The sequence below is a fragment of the Populus trichocarpa genome, chromosome 7 (assembly GCF_000002775.5).
Source record: "Populus trichocarpa isolate Nisqually-1 chromosome 7, P.trichocarpa_v4.1, whole genome shotgun sequence".
NCBI classification, from domain to species: Eukaryota; Viridiplantae; Streptophyta; class Magnoliopsida; order Malpighiales; family Salicaceae; genus Populus; species Populus trichocarpa.
Genome location: NC_037291.2, coordinates 9,685,441 through 9,702,905, shown reverse-complemented (window position 1 = coordinate 9,702,905; position 17,465 = coordinate 9,685,441). Strand labels below are relative to the sequence as shown.

Genomic DNA, 17,465 nt, shown 5'->3' with positions numbered 1-17,465 from the left:
GTTGTATAATCCTTGGTACAACAAATACTTGGCACTTTCATAGCCCAACCGTATGGTATAACCGACACCTGTGCTATGAAAGGAACTTGATTTGTTGTTAACATAAGTTATAATCATGAATACCTGACAACATTTACAAATATTAGCATTATTCGAATAAAATAACTAATATAATCATGTTAACAATTTATAATCCGATTGAACCTCCTTTGTGTGTGGTTTCCAGTTGAGTAATAAAAAGAGTTTATACTATACTTGTTTGAAATATCATTAGCGGATCCTCTAACCATGACAATTATTTTAGCCTTGTTTAATCCTTATATCAATATCACATCTCAAAGCTCTTTTCAACTCCTTTTTCTGTTATTATATATTTCTTTATTTGTAGTTTATACAGTTAACCTCCCTGTGGTTCGACCCCAGTCTTACCGGGTTATTTATTACTTCGACACTCCTACACTTGGGAGAAGACATCAACTTTTTGATCGTGTCAAAGAACGATCTAATTTCTTAATTGTCAAGCCAAAATCCAAAAGTTTAAGGTTTTCAGAGCTTCAGGATTAGGTTTAGGATAAATTAAAAATTATTCATTTTTTCATTAAATCAAGTGCATATTCATAATATTTTAACCATTAACAACTAGTTTTAACATAAAATAAACTCACATACATGTCATTCAATCAATATTCACTTAAAAAACTTACCTCTCCACTTTTATCTACATTCCCTGGTGAAAAAGGTAGAATAAATTAACACCAATAAAAGGTTTTTGGTTCTTGATACTCGTATAAAGAGATTATGAATAAGAAAACAAAGATTTTGCTTCAAATTTAGTGTTTTGTGTGGGAGTGTCGTGTTTTTAGAGAGAGACAGAGAAACTGGAGGTTGTACATAGATGTAGATATAAATTCTCATCTTTAAACATGGGTTATGGACCCAGTTGTATTTAATATCATTTTTTCTTGAGATCAATTTTTATTTAATAAAACGATAATAAAAAAAGACATGCACATAAAAGTGATTGAATAAATTTAAAGGAAAAAAAAGAGAGAAATAAACTAAAGGAGAAAAGTCATTGAATAATTTTATTTATCTCGTTGACCATAGAGAGAAACTGTAATTTCTCAAACCTTAGATGGGAAATGAAAAACAAACTAAAGTATAATTTTTTTCTTGTAATTATCCCAAAAGAAAATATTATTCCAGGTTACATAAAAGAACATCCACAAATATTAGGAAAAAAAAATGTTATTATCTGATGTGAAAGCTAAGTAAAAACTAAATGATATTTAACCAAATGTTAAATTGAAAAGTTTATAAATAGATGAAGATATAAATATCTCATCTTTAAACATGAGTCATTAATTCAATTGTGTTTAATTTTTTTTTTTAAGATCAATTTTTATTTAATAAAACGACAATAAAAAAAACATGCACATAAAATTAACTGAATAAAACTAAAGGAAATTTTTTTAAGTAAGGCTGGATAGAAAGAATGTCCTTTAATATAAAAAAAAAAATTGCAATCTTATTTATAAACTAAGTATATATTAAATGATATTCTATTAAAAAATCATAAAAATTAGTTTTATTTATTTATTTTAAATAATATCAATTAAAACCGAATGTCACACTTACACATAATTAATCTCTTTTAATTAATTTATATTTAAATAAAATAAATCAAAGTTAAAAAAAAAAAGGATAAATGTTCGGGCCCAATGCACCTAGTCAATTAACAAAGAAGTCCACACATATGAGCCTACAAGTCCAGGCTCTGCCCCTGACTTTTTTTTTTTTTCTATCCATTATAATATTTTTTAAAAAATAAAAATAAACAATATGTTGTTTGCTTATCAAAATTCAAGCATTCACAATGGTGCTTGGAAAAATAAAGGTTGTTTTTTTAAGTCTAAAAATAAATTTTTAATTTATTTTCGCATATAAACATTTAATAAATATCCTTAAAACATTAAAAAAAAAATTCCAAATCCTCAAAAAGGGTCTAAAATAGAAAATTAAACTAGTAAACAGTAATTTAATTGATTTTTGTAACAAAACGATATATTAAAAGGGTCGAATTCAGATTACAATTTTAAATTGATTTTTTTTTTTTAATCATCAAAGACTTCAACATCTTAAAGTTTTCTTCACATAATAATTGCCAAAACCCCCCGAGCCCCCCTAACTCCTCTCTCTCTCTCTCTCTCTCTCTCTCTGAGAGCATCAACACCAACCCAGGTACGATACCTATACACGTATACATGTATTTACGCCTTTTTTTTTCTTCTTTCTTTTAATGAATTCTGGGTCATGATCTGAATTGGTTACTGTATTACACTTCCTGTGTTTGTTCAATCTTTGTTTAGTTCAACTGGTTTTCATTATTTCCGTGTTCTGTTCGTGGTTTGGTCAATTTTTTGCTTTTTCATTGTCTCAACATGTAAATCGGCATGATGTTTGTTTAGTTCAATTGGGTTTTGATATTTCTACTTGTATGTTGTTTGGTTGGTCAAAAGTTTGCTTCTTTTTTTATGAATCTATAGATAGTGTTACAACATTCGCTGTGTTTGTTTGATTCAATTGGGTTTTGATTATTTTACTTGTATGATGATGGCTTGGTTTAAAGATAGCTTCTTTCATTGTGGAAGTCTCTAAATCTGGATGATGATACACTGTTATGTGAATTTTTTCTCTACAGTAAAAAATTGTTGAAAAAGTGAGCTGTCTTTACTTTGTTGAATTAAAGTCTGATCTTTACTTTTGTTGTTGTGAGAAATTTGTGTGAATTGAAGAAGAAAACTTGTGTTGTTGTTGTTGTTTTGATTGAGATTGTTAATGAAATTGATTTGAAGTAAATGGATGGGAATTCACTACATCAAAGGTGAATCGCAATTATTTCATCTGTTGCTGATGTAGATTCATATAGATTGCATTGGGTATTTAGTATTTATGTAACTTTGCATCAATTTGATTGTTTTCTTATGTTTGAATTCTGTTGTGATGTCTCATGAGGAATTTGATTTATGTTTCTCTGAAGATTTATGAGCAAGAGTAGGGTTTTGCGGCAAGAATTTTGACTTCACTGGAACATCATAGTTTGTTTATCTTCTAATGAAGTCGAAGAGAAGACGTGTGAACAATTACAATGATGATGCACAAGGGGAAGCCATTTTGCCGCCTGAGATGTTTTGTGAGGTTTTGGCAAGACTTCCCGTGGAATCAATTCTTAGATTTAGAAGTGTTTGTAAGAGTTGGTGTAGGATGATCCAAAGTCCATACTTCATCAGCTTGCAACTGGGTGTGACAAAGAATAAACCATGTCGGTTTATTGTCCAATCACAGCGCGAAGGTGATATGAGCAGCCTATATTTAGTTGATATCGAGGATCTTAAGGCTAGGGAGATTCAACTTGAGAAAATCAAGTGCCGCACTCGTCTAAAGTTTAAGCTGCCTGCCCTTGGAGTTAGATGTTTTTGCGATGGATTTCTCTGCATGGCTTCAGAAAAAAGGCTAGATCCTGTCTGTATATGCAATCCAATAACAAAAGAGAGTGTGATATTACCATTATCCAGGTCAAAAGCACATCTCGTCCGTCATAAGCTTGCTTTTGGCTTTGATCAGTCATCAGGCAAGTACAAAGTTATTCGAGACTATAGAACTAGCAGCAATAAGCATCTCAGCAAGTTCCAGATAATTACTCTTGGAGAAAGTTCGTGGAGACAGTTGAATCCCCCACAAAATCTATGCACATCTGATTGGGATGCTGCAGTGTTTTGGAATGGATCTCTCCACTGGATAATAGATGATAAAACTATCGATGAACCTATTCTTGCATTTGATCTAAGCAGTGAGACGTTCTATACCATTCCTTTTCATAGGTTGTGCCTTTCTCACGAATGTTATGAGTTACAGGTCTTGGGGGCATCTTTAACTATAGTGGAACATAACAGTCATATGATTAAAATTTGGGAAGTAGCTGGGAACAAGGTCAAAGGATTTTCTGCCAACTGTAGAGAGGAGCATGATACATATGTATGTTGGAACAAGTACTTGTTCTATAAAACAATTTCTCAGCTTAGCCACAAGAGTTTCATGTTACAGGTATGCTTTATAGATAACAAAAATGTCAAAAAGGATTGGTTTACTCGTTTTGTCCCTGAAAAGGCGCAGTACTTCCACCAAGACATCCTTGGCCTTCCTGAGCATTTCAACACCGATCATTTCAAGCCCTCCTTTGTCTCGCCTAATGCACTCCTTTCAGTTCAAAGTCAGCTTCCTGTGTTAAAGAGCTCATAAACTTGGTTTCTGGTGAATGCGGAAATTGATTTGGATTTCATAGTTCCAAACCCGGCAATGCCACATTATGTAGCTTGTTTTTTAGCAAAAGGGTGGTGTAGATTGGATGCCGTTGTCCATATAGGTCAACTACACAATCAAATACTAATATAGTTCTTCAGTTATTGCTGAATTTGAGACACGGTTGATGTATATAACTTAAATTCAAATGTGGAACCAGTTGCTGTCCATTCTGTTGTTCACTTTTGTTTCTTCTGTTCTTTGCGAATGGTGATTAATTGTACTATGATCTTATCATGGTTTTGGCCGTGCAATAGAATGTTGTTGGAGGCATCCCATTTGATAGACTATATATTTCACAACTCTTTAGGTCAATACGATTTTGGTGAAAAACATTAGAATTTGACAAACTGACCGGTTCGGTTCGGTTTTCACAACTCTTTGTGAATGTTATTTTTTTAAAATCATATTGTCAAACCGACTAGTTCGGTTCGGTTTTGATTTTATAAGTCTGAAACTGAAAAAACTGAACCGAACCAAAACCGGAAAAAAATGAAAAAACCGAGTCAAACCGAAATCGATCAGTTTGAACCGGTTTTTGTTCTAAAATAACCGAACCGAAACTGGTCGGTTTGAATCGGTTTTGTTTTTTTAAAAAAAAACCGGTTTGGTTAATTTTTTTGATAAAAACTAAACCGAACCGAAAATGATTACCCCTAATACTATAAGTTTTATTCCTATTAGGTCCCTCACTTGCAACAACATTCAAACACAGTTGAGGATCATAAAGAGAATGAGTGGAAATGTCTTCATTAAATTTCATAGTCATGCTGGCGTTATATAGTCTCATACAAAATAAAAAAACAAGTCAAATTTCTTAATTTAATATATATATATATATATATATATATATATATATATATATCACAACTAACACTTTCACTCTTGTATCAACACTCTCTTTTTCCTTTTCCTTTTATCTCCATTTCTTATATGAGTTTCCTCATATATCTCCATTAAAGTCGATTTATATTCAAGTTGTTTTTTCTGCAAATAAAATTGTTTGTTAAAAGTCTCACAAATAAACATTTAATTAAAACTTCAAGAAATAAATATACAACAAGCTCTTACAAAACACTTTGCATGGTTGACACAAGAAATTACTCCTCCGCTATGCTAGATCATCAAACCATGAATTTTATTTATTTATTTTTTGTGTACCGGATCGGGAGTGCCTTCTAAAAGTTTATGTTTTCATAAATTGTTGAAACAATGCCCAATTACTCTATATGACATACCTTAGTTTATATCTTTTTTCACTTCTCAGCGTCATTAGAACTGGCTTTCCTAATTGTTTTTTTATAGGCATCATACCATAAATCACACAATCTATTGTAAAAATTTGTAAAAAAAAATAAGATAAAGAAATTATAGAATACAAGTTTACAATAGTATAACATTAATTGATTTAAACTTACCTAGTTGCATTGTAGTATTTCCACACTCTTTTGACAAGCACCTTGTTCCTCTCATCCAACTAAATTCTTAATTAATTTCATACATTAATTAGTTTTTAAAATTTTAAAAACTAATAACTCAAAGTAGAGATTATTTAATTATCAAAAAATTTAAGATATTCATCCATTTAAGATATTCGTGAAGATGACTCTATTGAAACAATGGTTCTTCAAACAATTACTTATTGTATAGGTGATCGAACATGCAAGGTGAACCTGCAAATCATTTCATCAATTTTATTTTCATGTAATGTAAAACTTAAATTAACTTAATACAAATAAATAATTTCAATATTAAGACAAAATATTAATTATCTAAAGAGATCGCCTTTCTATTCTGCAATAATTTTTCCTCAAACAAGCTCTATCAAAGAAGGAATGCTTACTTTTGTTATCTTTATTGGTTGAGCCTTTATCTTTAATATAACAACTCTAATTTTTACAAAAAAAAAACTTCTAACAAAATATTTATTGAAACTAGAGTAGTTTTTTTTATAACTTTACTCTTTTTTAATTATCATAATCCCTACTAAAATTTCGATAAAGTTTCTCTTAATATTTGACAATTTCGAGTATCGACAACAATATAATAACACTCAAATCAAAATCAATCATCAATCCATTTCATTAAGGACCGCATCTCATCAATATCTTAACAACATCCCTCCATATCATTTTAACATAATTAATTTAGTACACTACTGAAATCGCAAAATTAAATGATGAGGAAATGGGCATAAGAAACACATTGTTACTACTTTAAATACAAGTTCTTGTCTAGTACAACATTAGAATTCATATACTTTAGTTTACATACCAAGAAGAGTATTTAAGGAGTTGCAATTCATAATTTATAAACACAAAATTATATACAAACTCCTCCTATTAACTAAAACATGAAAGTAATAACAAAAGATTACTCTTGACAATCCTAGATCTAGAAAAAGGATTAACAATAGAATATATTAATTGTCAATATAGATTAAACATGATTTCGAGTAATTCTCAATGAATTCAATTTTAATTATAATTTATCCTTTTTATTTTAATCGATAAAAAGATTACTCTTTACAATCCTAGACCTAGAACAAGGATTAACATGACAATATACTAATTGCCAATATGAATTAAAGATGATTTCAAATAATTCTTCACGAATTCATTCATAATTATAATTTACTCTTTTTATTCTAATCATTCAACAACTATTCAGGTAGATTTTTATGTTCAATATCTTCTTCAGTTTTTGAGGTAATCTTTCTTGAATGATTTAACAACTTGGCTATCCTACTTAATATCCAATTAATCAAATTATTCATCATGGATACTAATTCAATTGAAAATCCTCATTCAACTACGTATCAATCCGGCAAACCCTTCTGGTTGCTAATTATTCAAGCATTTTCATTTGGAAACCAATAAATTAGTAATTCCAACCATATATCAATCAATCCAACAATTTTATTTAAATGTTAATTATTTTGGTTTTTCTATTATTAAAGCTAAAAAATCTAGTAATTCTAATTAAATATCAATCAATCTAACAATCCTATTTATATGCTACTTATTCCAACATCTCTATTTAAAAGTCAATAAATCAGGTAATTATAATTGGATATTAATTGATTCAGCAATCCTATTTGAATGCTAATTATTTCAGTGTTTTTATTTAACAACCAATAAATTCAGTAATTTCAACTTAGATATCAATCAATCACGATTAAACCTTAGCAAAAAAGAAAAGCTTGTAGAAAATATTTCCAAAAAACTAAGGTTTTGCCTGAGTTTAGTGGTGGGTTTCACGTATAAAAATACAATTTGGTTTTGTATCCTTACATTGCACAGTAACGTTTCTTTCTTTTCTTTTTTTTTAAAAAAAAGGTATCAATGCATGATAGTGGCTTTTCAACTTTCAGTATCAGATGCAGCTCTACTCCACTACTGATAAATAATAAGTCAGTCCTTCTTTAATATATTTTTCAGTATCAGATGTCAATAATTTCTTCTTCTAAAATCCCAGTCCCCCAATTTTCTAGCTAGCAAGTATCAAAGAACTAGGGGATTTCACCCATGATGTTCTAGGGAAATAATTCGTGGAGAAGGCAATCCCTGATCGAAACTTTTGCTGTTATTTTCTTGGGAACCAAACAGCAACTTTAAGTATTTGGGTGTGTTTTTGTTGCAGAAGGTCAGTCATGTTGTCTGGGTGTCTTGAATTCTTAAAGTGTGTGCTTTGTTGTGTAGAAGAACATGAAGAAGATCTCCTTGAAGTGCTAGGTTCAAGGTCAACAAGTAATTCATTAGATGTTGGATCAAGATTCACTAGGTCTGTGGGAAGAGTCTCTGATAGACTTCTGGGTTCCAATAATTACACATATGCACCTATATATTCCTGTGATCCACCTACATCGTCCCCTGCAGTACCTCAATCTTCATCAAGATTTCTCTCACCTTCTTCAATTCCAACACCTTCATGGCCTAATCCTCCAACATCATCTTCTAACCAACCTCGATCCTTACATATACCGGCAACATTTTCTTCTAGACCCTCTCCACCTGCACCTGCACCTTCAACAACTTCGTCGAATGCATCCCCTCAAGCTACAACGTTGTCATTCACATCATCTCCATTTCCACCTCCACTTTCAGCTTCTTCATCAAAATCATCCCATAAAACTCATCCTACTGCTTTCCATCCATCTCCGTCTCCCAAACCACTCCCACCATTCCTTAAACCAGGATCTTCATCTTCTAAACCTTCTCCATCTTCGCCTAAAGCATCCACATCTTCCCCAGGACCATCTTCATCATCCTCTAAACAGCCCCCATCCTTCAAACCAACTCTGTCTCAGGTTTCCCCAGATTCAATTAAGGAGCAGACAAAGGTCAGCTACATGTGGGTTCAAAAGGGTATGTCACCTATATATGCGATTCCTAAGGATATTGAGGACTTGATCAAGAGAGACAAGGTGCCTGGAGTTCTTAATAAACCGCTGTCTCTTTCGACATACAAGGATTATTTTGCAGCACTTCTGTATGCCGAAGACTTCTACATTGAGGTACTGATTAAATGTGTTCCTTTTGATGTACATTAGAGCACTATTTTCACATAAAAAGCTTCTTATGAAAACTTGTTGCCTCAACATTTGAATTGTTGTTCATGATGAATTGAGAGTGTGACATTTTGAAGTAATCTACAAACTGAAATATGAGTGAAGGCTGACCAAACTTTTTCCATGGCTATAGTTTTAAAGGAGGCAAAATGAAAGGCTTCCTAAGGTGCTGAGTGAAGAGTTTAGAAGTTCTTATTTGTTGCATTCTATATATAGAGTACAATTTTCTGGTTTCAAATTTCTTGTTTGTGCACTGAGATCTGGATCATTGTGTGCCTTGTTTGAATCAGAAATGGAGTGAATTTAAATTGGAGAATATTACTCTCAAGTTGCAACGTGCAGAAATCATTAAGAAGTCACGCAGGAATGAATACCGCAATGAAACTTATGAGAAGGATGATAAGATCTTTGTAGAATTTGAGATTGACTCTTGTTGTGAGAGGCGGCCGTTTCTTTTGTCCAGAGACTTTGCCTTTGCACGACCTTCAGGTCAAATGACCGAGCCATGTCAGGTTAGCGTCCTCAACTCTAGTTACCATATGCTGTGAAGTATGCCATTTTACTTTGGGGATGAAGCAGATGGTGGAAATCAAGCATTATTTAACTTGAGCTTCATTTAGTGCAGTCAACTTATTGACATCGTTAATGTTTTCAAATTCACACCAGGGTATTATATATCGTGTGGAGAGGAGCACTCGTGTAGTGGTTGAATTTGGTAAAGATTTTCTTTTGCAGCATCATTCAACCCGTAAATATGATGTTAGCTTCTCATTTAACAGAGTTTGTTTGAAAAGGGCTCACCACGCAATTGAAGCGGCTTCAGATCCTTTATTTAAAAGTTTTCTTTTCCCTGATGGTGTCTCCAAAAAGATATTCCCAATCTCTACACCTCTCCACTTTTGCAATCATAAACTTGATGTGTATCAAAGCTCTGCAGTTCGTGAGATTTTGAGCTTCCAAGGACCACCGCCTTATATTGTTGAAGGTCCACTCTGTTTAAACAAGTTTTCAGAACTATCAAGGACTGGATTGGTAATCCAGGAAGCAGTGCTCCAAATTTATCAAAGCTCGTCAAAGCTTCGGATTCTTATATGTGCACCCATTAACAGAACATGTGATTTGCTGATGCAAAGCTTAAACAATGACATTCCAAAGTCAGATATGTTTCGAGCAAATGCTACTTTTCGAGAGATAGATGGGGTACCTATTGACATCCTACCATCGTGTGCTTACAAAGGGGAGTGTTTTACGTGTCCATCTCTTCAGGAGCTCCGGAAATTTAGAGTAATCTTGTCTACTTTTGTTAGTAGCTTTCGGCTGCGTAATGAAGGGATAGCTGCTGGTCATTTTAGTCATATTTTTTTGGTTGATGCTTCATCAGCTACTGAGCCAGAAGCAATGGTGCCTCTGGCTAATTTGGCTAGTGAGGAGACAGCAGTGATAGTTACTGGTGCACCAGGAAACCATTCAGGCTGGGTTCGCTCCAACATTGCAAGGAAGAATGGACTAATGACATCCTACTTTGAAAGACTTCGCCATAGCAAGCCATACCGGAGTTTACTTCCAAAGTTTATCACACAGCTGGCTGATCCCCAGAAAGAATCAGTTGGTGATTATAGCTATGCATCTGTATCTTATGACTAAGGTGTTCTTCCATATCTGCAACGCCATGATACTCTTAACTCATTGGATTTCCTGTAAGCTTTCTCATTGCCTGGTCTTGTGCATATATGAGTGAAATACGAAGAGAGTTCTTCTGTAAGTTGACTCAAATTTACCGATTGATGTATTTGTTTGCTTGACTAGAAAAATTCAAGTAGAATAATTTTCTTTCTTGTGGTTTATTGCTTTCTGTTGTAGTGCTGTTTATGCGGTTGTTTTGTTTTAATCACTTAAAAAGTTCTTTTTTAAAATACTTAAAAAGTAGAGAATTTAAAATTTTGATCTTGGGTTTTCATTGTTTTGCTGTTTATGCCAATAATTTTGAGCATTTGTTTTGGTTTCTGCATTTTTTATGTTTTGTGGGTTATTGATTGGTCTTCATCTGCCTTGCCGACGAATATAAGGTTAAAAGCTTTCTCCAGCATCTTGCTTCTGACTACAATGTTGGTCAGGCATATAAGAGGCCAGTCAGTTGCCTAAAAGAACAAGGGTTACTTCTCTAACATCTTTTTTTTTTTTAAAAAAAAAAAGGGTAAAGGGAGGTACAAGAAAACTAGAAAATAAAATAAAAGAACTTGTTTCCATTTTCATACAAATACAAGTCCTTAAGGCCAAGCCAACTGGTCTCACAAAACCTAGGCTCCTGTATTTGATCTTCAATCTCTGACACAAACTTGATTCTGTCCTTTGGCAGTGGTTTCTGCTTTGTGGTAGAAGAAGAAGAAGAAGACATAGCAGCAGCAACACAAGAAGAGGTCTAAGAGAAGAAGAAGGTAATGTGGATACAAAAACCATGTTTGTGTTTTGAGGACGAACAAGTTGTGACAACAAAAGTACAAGAGAAGCCACAAAAGGAGGTTTTTTCTGTTGAATGTTTTTTTAGATAAGGAAATGAATTTGGACACAAAGGGTGTGTGGGTTGTCACTTATGTATATAGTGATCGCTAGTTTACAAGAAAGATGCATGTCGGATCAAATAGTAAATACCTATTTCACATTTGTTATTAAAATTTAATCTAATGAGTCTATTTTAAAATTAAGAAAAAAATAATGAAATTAAAAGAGAAAAAAAACACTTTCATGCCCAATTTCTTGTATACCCCAAGTTTAAAATTAAAACGTACGAGAATTATCTCGAAATGACATGGTCGATTTGATTAGTTAAAAAATAACTTTATCAATTGGTAAAAAAAGATCTTAAAATGAAATAGAGAAAAAAATAATGCAATTAGCACAAAAACCTCTAACTTTACTACTTACCTAGTTTGAATTTAAAATTAAATCGTGTGGGGGTTGCATCGATGTGATCCTGTCGACTTAGCTGATCTAAAGACAACCTAAACTACTATTAAAAAAATTAAGAATAAAATTGAAAAAAAAAATGAAAAAAAATGAGCTTCATTGTTCATATAGGTAATATGAGTAGTAAGGGTGTTCAAAAAATCAGCTCATCTGCAATATTATCTAACTCGACTCAACCTATCAAAATTAGATAATATGAATATTACGGATGGTAACGGAATAAAAAAAAACCTAAGAAATGGATATCATGGATTAGGTGGCAGGTTATGATTTTTAAAACATGGTCAACCCAACCCAACTAGTATATTCTATAGCAACAAACTCAATTTATTTTTATATATTCTAACTGTTTTTTGCAATTGATTTTTTCATTTTAGTCGATTGATTCAATTGATATATTAAACATAAATTATTTGTTACATCTTATAACAGGTTTTGGGTTAATTTATTGAGCCGAAATCTTAGTTCTAATTAAATTGAACCCATGAAAATTAACGTTATAAATCTAATCCATTGATATTTTTAATTTTCATAACAAAATAGATTAACCTATATATCTAACCCGCTCAAGTTTGAAAAAAAAAATTGGTTAAATATATAATTTATAAAATATCAAAAATTGAGTTGAATATAGTTATAAACTTAAAGTTGAACCAATTATAGAAGTGTTTAAGAGTGTGGTTGCGGTTGTTTTTCAAAATATTTTTCGTTTGGAAATACATCAAAATAATATTTTTTTTTATTTTAAAAAAATTATTTTTGATATCAGCACATCAAAATAATCTAAAAACACCAAAAAAATATTAATTTAAAACAAAAATAAATATAAAAAAATTTAATTCTTTGTTAAAATATTTTTAAAACACAAAAAAAAACATGTATTTTTATACGAGAACACCCATTATAAGGATCAACGAAACTCCATTAAGATTCTTTAACTCTTTTTAGTATAGTAGGGTAATGGATGAAAAAACCTATATAGCCCCTTGTTTTGGTCTGACTTGACAGGCAAGTTTCTGTTTTACTCATGGAAAAATATAAAAACTAGGGATGGTTTGTGCTCATTTGCTAATGGTTTTTGTTGTTTACTTTCCTTCATTTATGGCTTTGAATAAAGGTTCGGTTTCAGTTAACCACAGAAGTCTTTAATGTCCAAAACCATGGGCTTTCTGCCCTTCGTTACTAGTAAACGTTGCATTAATTAGAAAAAAAATAGAGATATAAGTTTTTTTATGAGTTGTTTTACATAAAAAAAAATTCTAAGTATAAATTCAAAGATTTATGCAAATATTTAATTAAATAAATTAAGAATTTTTTGTGTAAATAACAAAATTAAAAAAATCAAGAAACAGATATAGATCAAGATATTGATCATATGAAATATTAACATAATTTACTGAATCTGTTTATTAAAGTATTTTCTTTATTCAATCAAATAATAATAGAAACAAACACAAACATGAACTTGAATGAATAAAATTAAAGGGAAAAAAATTATACAAAACTAAACATATTTGAAATATTATCTAAAAATAATATTTATTTGAAATATTATCTAAAAATTATACACAAACTAAAAATATTGGTTAAAATGTATCGACCTTAATAAGATGAACCATAGCTTTATGGGTCAAGCCATGCAAAATGAAGCATGAGGTAAACTTGTTTTTAAGTTCATGAAGCATGCAAAATGTAAAACCTATTTTTGAATTTGTTTCTCTTTTATTTTCATAATTTTTGTATTTTTTTATTAAAAATTCAAAAATGATTATTTTTTAATAAACTTGACCATACGCAATTAAAAAACATTTGGTTAATTAGAAACAATTTTATCTATTTTTTTACCATTTATTTAAGACATGCTAAAAAAGACAGACATGCACACATTTTTTTTCCACTAATTTATCCACACCCTACAATCACATATATTTAAAATCATCCCCAAATATCAATCAAGATTACAATAATTAATCAGAGAATAATTTTTCAAAGTTAGAAATTGGATGAAGGAGTTGCTAGAACTTAAGAACAACACTAGAGAACTCTGGAAGTGCAAGAACAATGGTGGTTGATGGGCCACGCCTGTCATAGGAGTAAAAAGACCTCTTTGTGTTTGTTTCTTTTCTCTTTATGTTGTATGCTGGTGAGTATGGTGGCTGAAGTGTGAGGGAAGGTGAAGGGTTGATGGAGGCTGATGGGTTTTATTGAAAACAAAAGGGTCAAGGGTTTTTTTTTTTAGGTGTGTGAGAGAGAGTTCCTCTTTTGTATTTATCTTTTTGTATGGAGGCTGATGGGTTTTATTGAAAACAAAAGGGTCTAGGGTTTTTTTTTAGGTGTGTGAGAGAGAGTTTTTTTTTTTATTTATCTTTTTGTATGTAATTTCAGTATCCTCCCCTTCAAGTTTTTTTTATTTTTGGATAGCCTCCCTTATTTTTTAGATTTTTCTTTTACTATTTATAAGCAAAGTAATTTTGTCTCTTCCTCCCAATTATTGGGGCCTAAGTAACTTGGTTTTATCTTGGTCCCTCCATTTTCTTACTTTGCACTTTGGTCTCTTTTTTATTTTTTTTATTTTTTCCTTTTTTTTATTTTTATATTTTGATTTATTTAAAAAAAAACAAATCCAACATCAACTTGATGATAAAAATTAATCAACGATTTTAAAATTGATGTGTTAATAGCTAAATGCATTGAAAACAAAATTTCAAATTTTGTATTCTTTCAAAAAGGCGTCGAAAATGACAAAAATAAAGCAAATGCATCAAAAATATATTTTTTTGTTGTTTTTTTAATATTTTTTATTTTCTAAATTTTTTTTTGAAAAGGGGTAAAAAATTATGTTATGACACTTGTCTCGTTTTTAGGTGATCTGCCCATGATTTGTGATCAGAAAACCTCTCATGGTTTCTAATTGGGTGACTTGCCCGAGGTTTGTGATCGGGTAACCTGTCCATTGCATGAAAAATTACTAGGATTTTTCATAAATGATCCGTGTTTGGGTAACATGCCCGTGGATTGTGACCGCGTAACCTACCCATGATTTATGATCAGGTGACCTGCCCATTGTGAAAATATCTAGGATCTTTCATAAGTGAAATGATTGATTTTGAGTGATGATATTTTTTAATGGTGTATTGGATTTTTTTTAGAAAATGTCTTACCTTTTTTTTTTTAGATGAACCATCTTCTCATATTTTTTGGATTGTCCTTGTTGGACTTCTAATCATCAAATTAAGCCTTGTTGAGCTCAGAACCTTATGAAGTCCTTATTTGATGGAGTCTTGCTAGACTCTTCTTTGATAAAACCTTGATGGATTTTTGATTAACTAGAGTTTTACTAGGCTCAGAACTGTATTTGATCTTTATTTGTTAGAGTTTTGCTGGACTTTTTAAAAACTTATTGGGTTTTTTTTTTATTAACTAGAGTCTTATTAGGCTCAGAACCTTACCGGGTCCTTATTTGATGAAATATTATTCAACTTTTTCTTTATTAAAACATTGTTGGGTTTTTAATCAACTGAAGCCTTGCTAGGCTTAGAACTTTGTTGGCTTCTTTTGAGGGATCCTCCTTGTAAAATTCTTGAAAATATTTTATAAGGCTCATGGTATAAAGCCTTGTAGAAAGACTTTATATAATAAGCTTGTAAAATAGAAAAATATGTTTTTCAAAAGCCACAAAGTTGAGAGGCCACACTACAAGGGATTTTTTTCAGCCTTGCAAAATATAAAAACTATTGTTTAATGTATTTTTAAAAGCAGAAAAATATGTTTTTTAAAAGCCTAGCAAATCATGATGCATGCAAAATATAAAATTTGATGTTTTCAAGAAATTCTAAATCATGCAATATATTTTTGGTTTTTTTTCTTTTTTTCTTTTATATTTTTTGTATTTTTTTTATTAAATGAAAACATGATTTTTTTGGATAAACTTTGTCATATGCAGTTTAAAACATTTGGTTAACTAAAAAAATTATCTTTTTTTTACCATTTATTTAACACGTGCTAGGAGAAAAATGCAAAAAACACTCGCACATCATTTTTTTTTCCTTAATTTACTCACACACCTTATAATTACATGTATTTACAACCATCCCCAAATATCAATCACGGTTACAACAATTCATTAAAGAAATAATTTTTCAAAGTTAGAATTGGTTGGAGGAGCTACTAAAACCTCGAGAACAACACTATAGGAATCTAGAAATGTAGGAACAGTGGCGGTGTATGGATTCCACACTCCACCGCCACTGCTGGCTCTTGGGCTCAAGCGTCATTGCTACTAAAATGGAAAAGATCTGGAGTGGTTTCTTGTTTTCTTTCTCTTTGTACCAGTGATGAAGGTCATCTCACTTGCAAAAAAGAAAAAACTCACACAAACAATCAGTTTTATTTTCTCTATTTTTCCATCAACATATCTATTTTCTTTTCTATTGGTTTTCATCACCACCAATCATTTCCATGGCGTGAGGCAGGCTATCAGTATTGTGTGTTGACCATGGGTGTGATGAGGTTGTTGTTTTGCAATGAAATAGAGAAGAAAAGTGTAAAAAAGAAAGGAGTGGATCATGGATGGTGTATGGTTAATGTGGTTGCCCATAATGAAGTTGACAAATGATAAAGAGAGGCTACTGGTGCTGATGGAGAAGCTACTCACGCTGGTTGTGGTTGAGGTTATGGTGGCTCACAATATTGAGTTGTTGGGTGTGGCGTTGCTGGAGAGAGATGGTTTTCGAAGGAGGAGATCTTGTGGTGTCCAAAAAACCCCGGCAATGAAGTTTTAAGTTTTTTTTATTCCGATGGCATTAAGTAATTTAATTGTGCTTAAAAAGTAGAAAAACCAAATTACCGCTTATTCAACATAAGTATTACAAAAAAAAAAAATCAAGAGTAAAAAGATTATAAAGCCCCTACAAGAAAATTGTAGTTTTTTTTATTCCAATGCTAGTTAAGTAATTTAATTATGTTTAAAAAAAATAAAAAAACCACCTAGATACTATTTTATTATTTTTTGCTTTCAAGAGTTTTTATTCATTACACTGTTAATTGTTTCAGTGTAAACAATGCAAAAGGATGATCTTACCTCTTTAGAGTTTCAGTGTTAATTGTTTGTGTGTTTAGGTGACAAGATGTCACATTAGGCGATTTGCTTGGCTAACTGTGTCATTCAATTTTTAATATTAAAAAATATTAATTTAAAAAAAATTAAAAAATTTATATAACAGAAAACCTAGAACCAAGGTTGTCAATTCCGTTCCGTTTCGTTCGGAATGGCCGAAACGTTCCATACCAATTCAAAAAACGGAACAAAACGGAATAAATTTCATCTCATTTTAAATCTCGGTCAGTTCCGGATTTTTCGGCTAAATTCCACCCGGAACGTTCCTGTTTCATTCCACATGTTCTGTTCCACTCTTGAAAAGCCATTGAATCAAATTGAACCTTGTTCAATTTAATTAATTAAACCACCCAATTATAAAAAGTTCTTTTTCATTACAATTTTCAATAACAATGATATTAATAATAATATTGAAAATTATTATTACTATTTCATTAACAATGATATTAATTTTTT

The 17,465-nt window shown here is 31.3% G+C and overlaps 2 protein-coding genes across 4 annotated transcripts; both read left to right on the top strand.

Moving 5' to 3' along the window:
* The first annotated feature begins 2,120 nt into the window (after positions 1-2,120).
* LOC127905554 (F-box protein At1g11270-like) lies at positions 2,121-4,529 on the top strand. Its single transcript, XM_052454518.1, has 2 exons — positions 2,121-2,241; positions 3,041-4,529. The coding sequence occupies exon 2, from the start codon at positions 3,115-3,117 to the stop codon at positions 4,297-4,299; it is 1,185 nt and encodes a 394-aa protein (XP_052310478.1). The 5' UTR covers positions 2,121-2,241; positions 3,041-3,114; the 3' UTR covers positions 4,300-4,529.
* Positions 4,530-7,724: 3,195 nt separating this feature from the next.
* LOC18101006 (probable RNA helicase SDE3) lies at positions 7,725-11,606 on the top strand. Of its 3 annotated transcripts, none has more exons than XR_008059754.1 (4): positions 7,725-8,875; positions 9,220-9,441; positions 9,596-10,626; positions 11,286-11,606. XR_008059754.1 is itself a non-coding variant. In XM_052454766.1 (4 exons), the coding sequence occupies exons 1-3, from the start codon at positions 8,012-8,014 to the stop codon at positions 10,571-10,573; spliced, it is 2,064 nt and encodes a 687-aa protein (XP_052310726.1). In that variant the 5' UTR covers positions 7,725-8,011; the 3' UTR covers position 10,574; positions 11,286-11,606. The 3 variants fall into 3 exon arrangements, 1 of the variants encoding a protein (XP_052310726.1); XM_052454766.1 differs by having other exon boundaries at positions 9,596-10,574; XR_008059753.1 differs by having other exon boundaries at positions 7,726-8,875; positions 9,596-10,687.
* The last annotated feature ends 5,859 nt before the right edge of the window (positions 11,607-17,465 follow it).

Bases quoted from the DNA above. Each gene is read 5' to 3' on its own strand.
- LOC127905554 (XM_052454518.1), top strand. From the start codon at position 3,115: ATGAAGTCGAAGAGAAGACGTGTGAACAATTACAATGATGATGCACAA.
- LOC18101006 (XM_052454766.1), top strand. From the start codon at position 8,012: ATGTTGTCTGGGTGTCTTGAATTCTTAAAGTGTGTGCTTTGTTGTGTA. The intron at 8,876-9,219 runs GTACTGATTAAA...TGTTTGAATCAG, and splicing joins CCGAAGACTTCTACATTGAG to AAATGGAGTGAATTTAAATT. The intron at 9,442-9,595 runs GTTAGCGTCCTC...AATTCACACCAG, and splicing joins AAATGACCGAGCCATGTCAG to GGTATTATATATCGTGTGGA.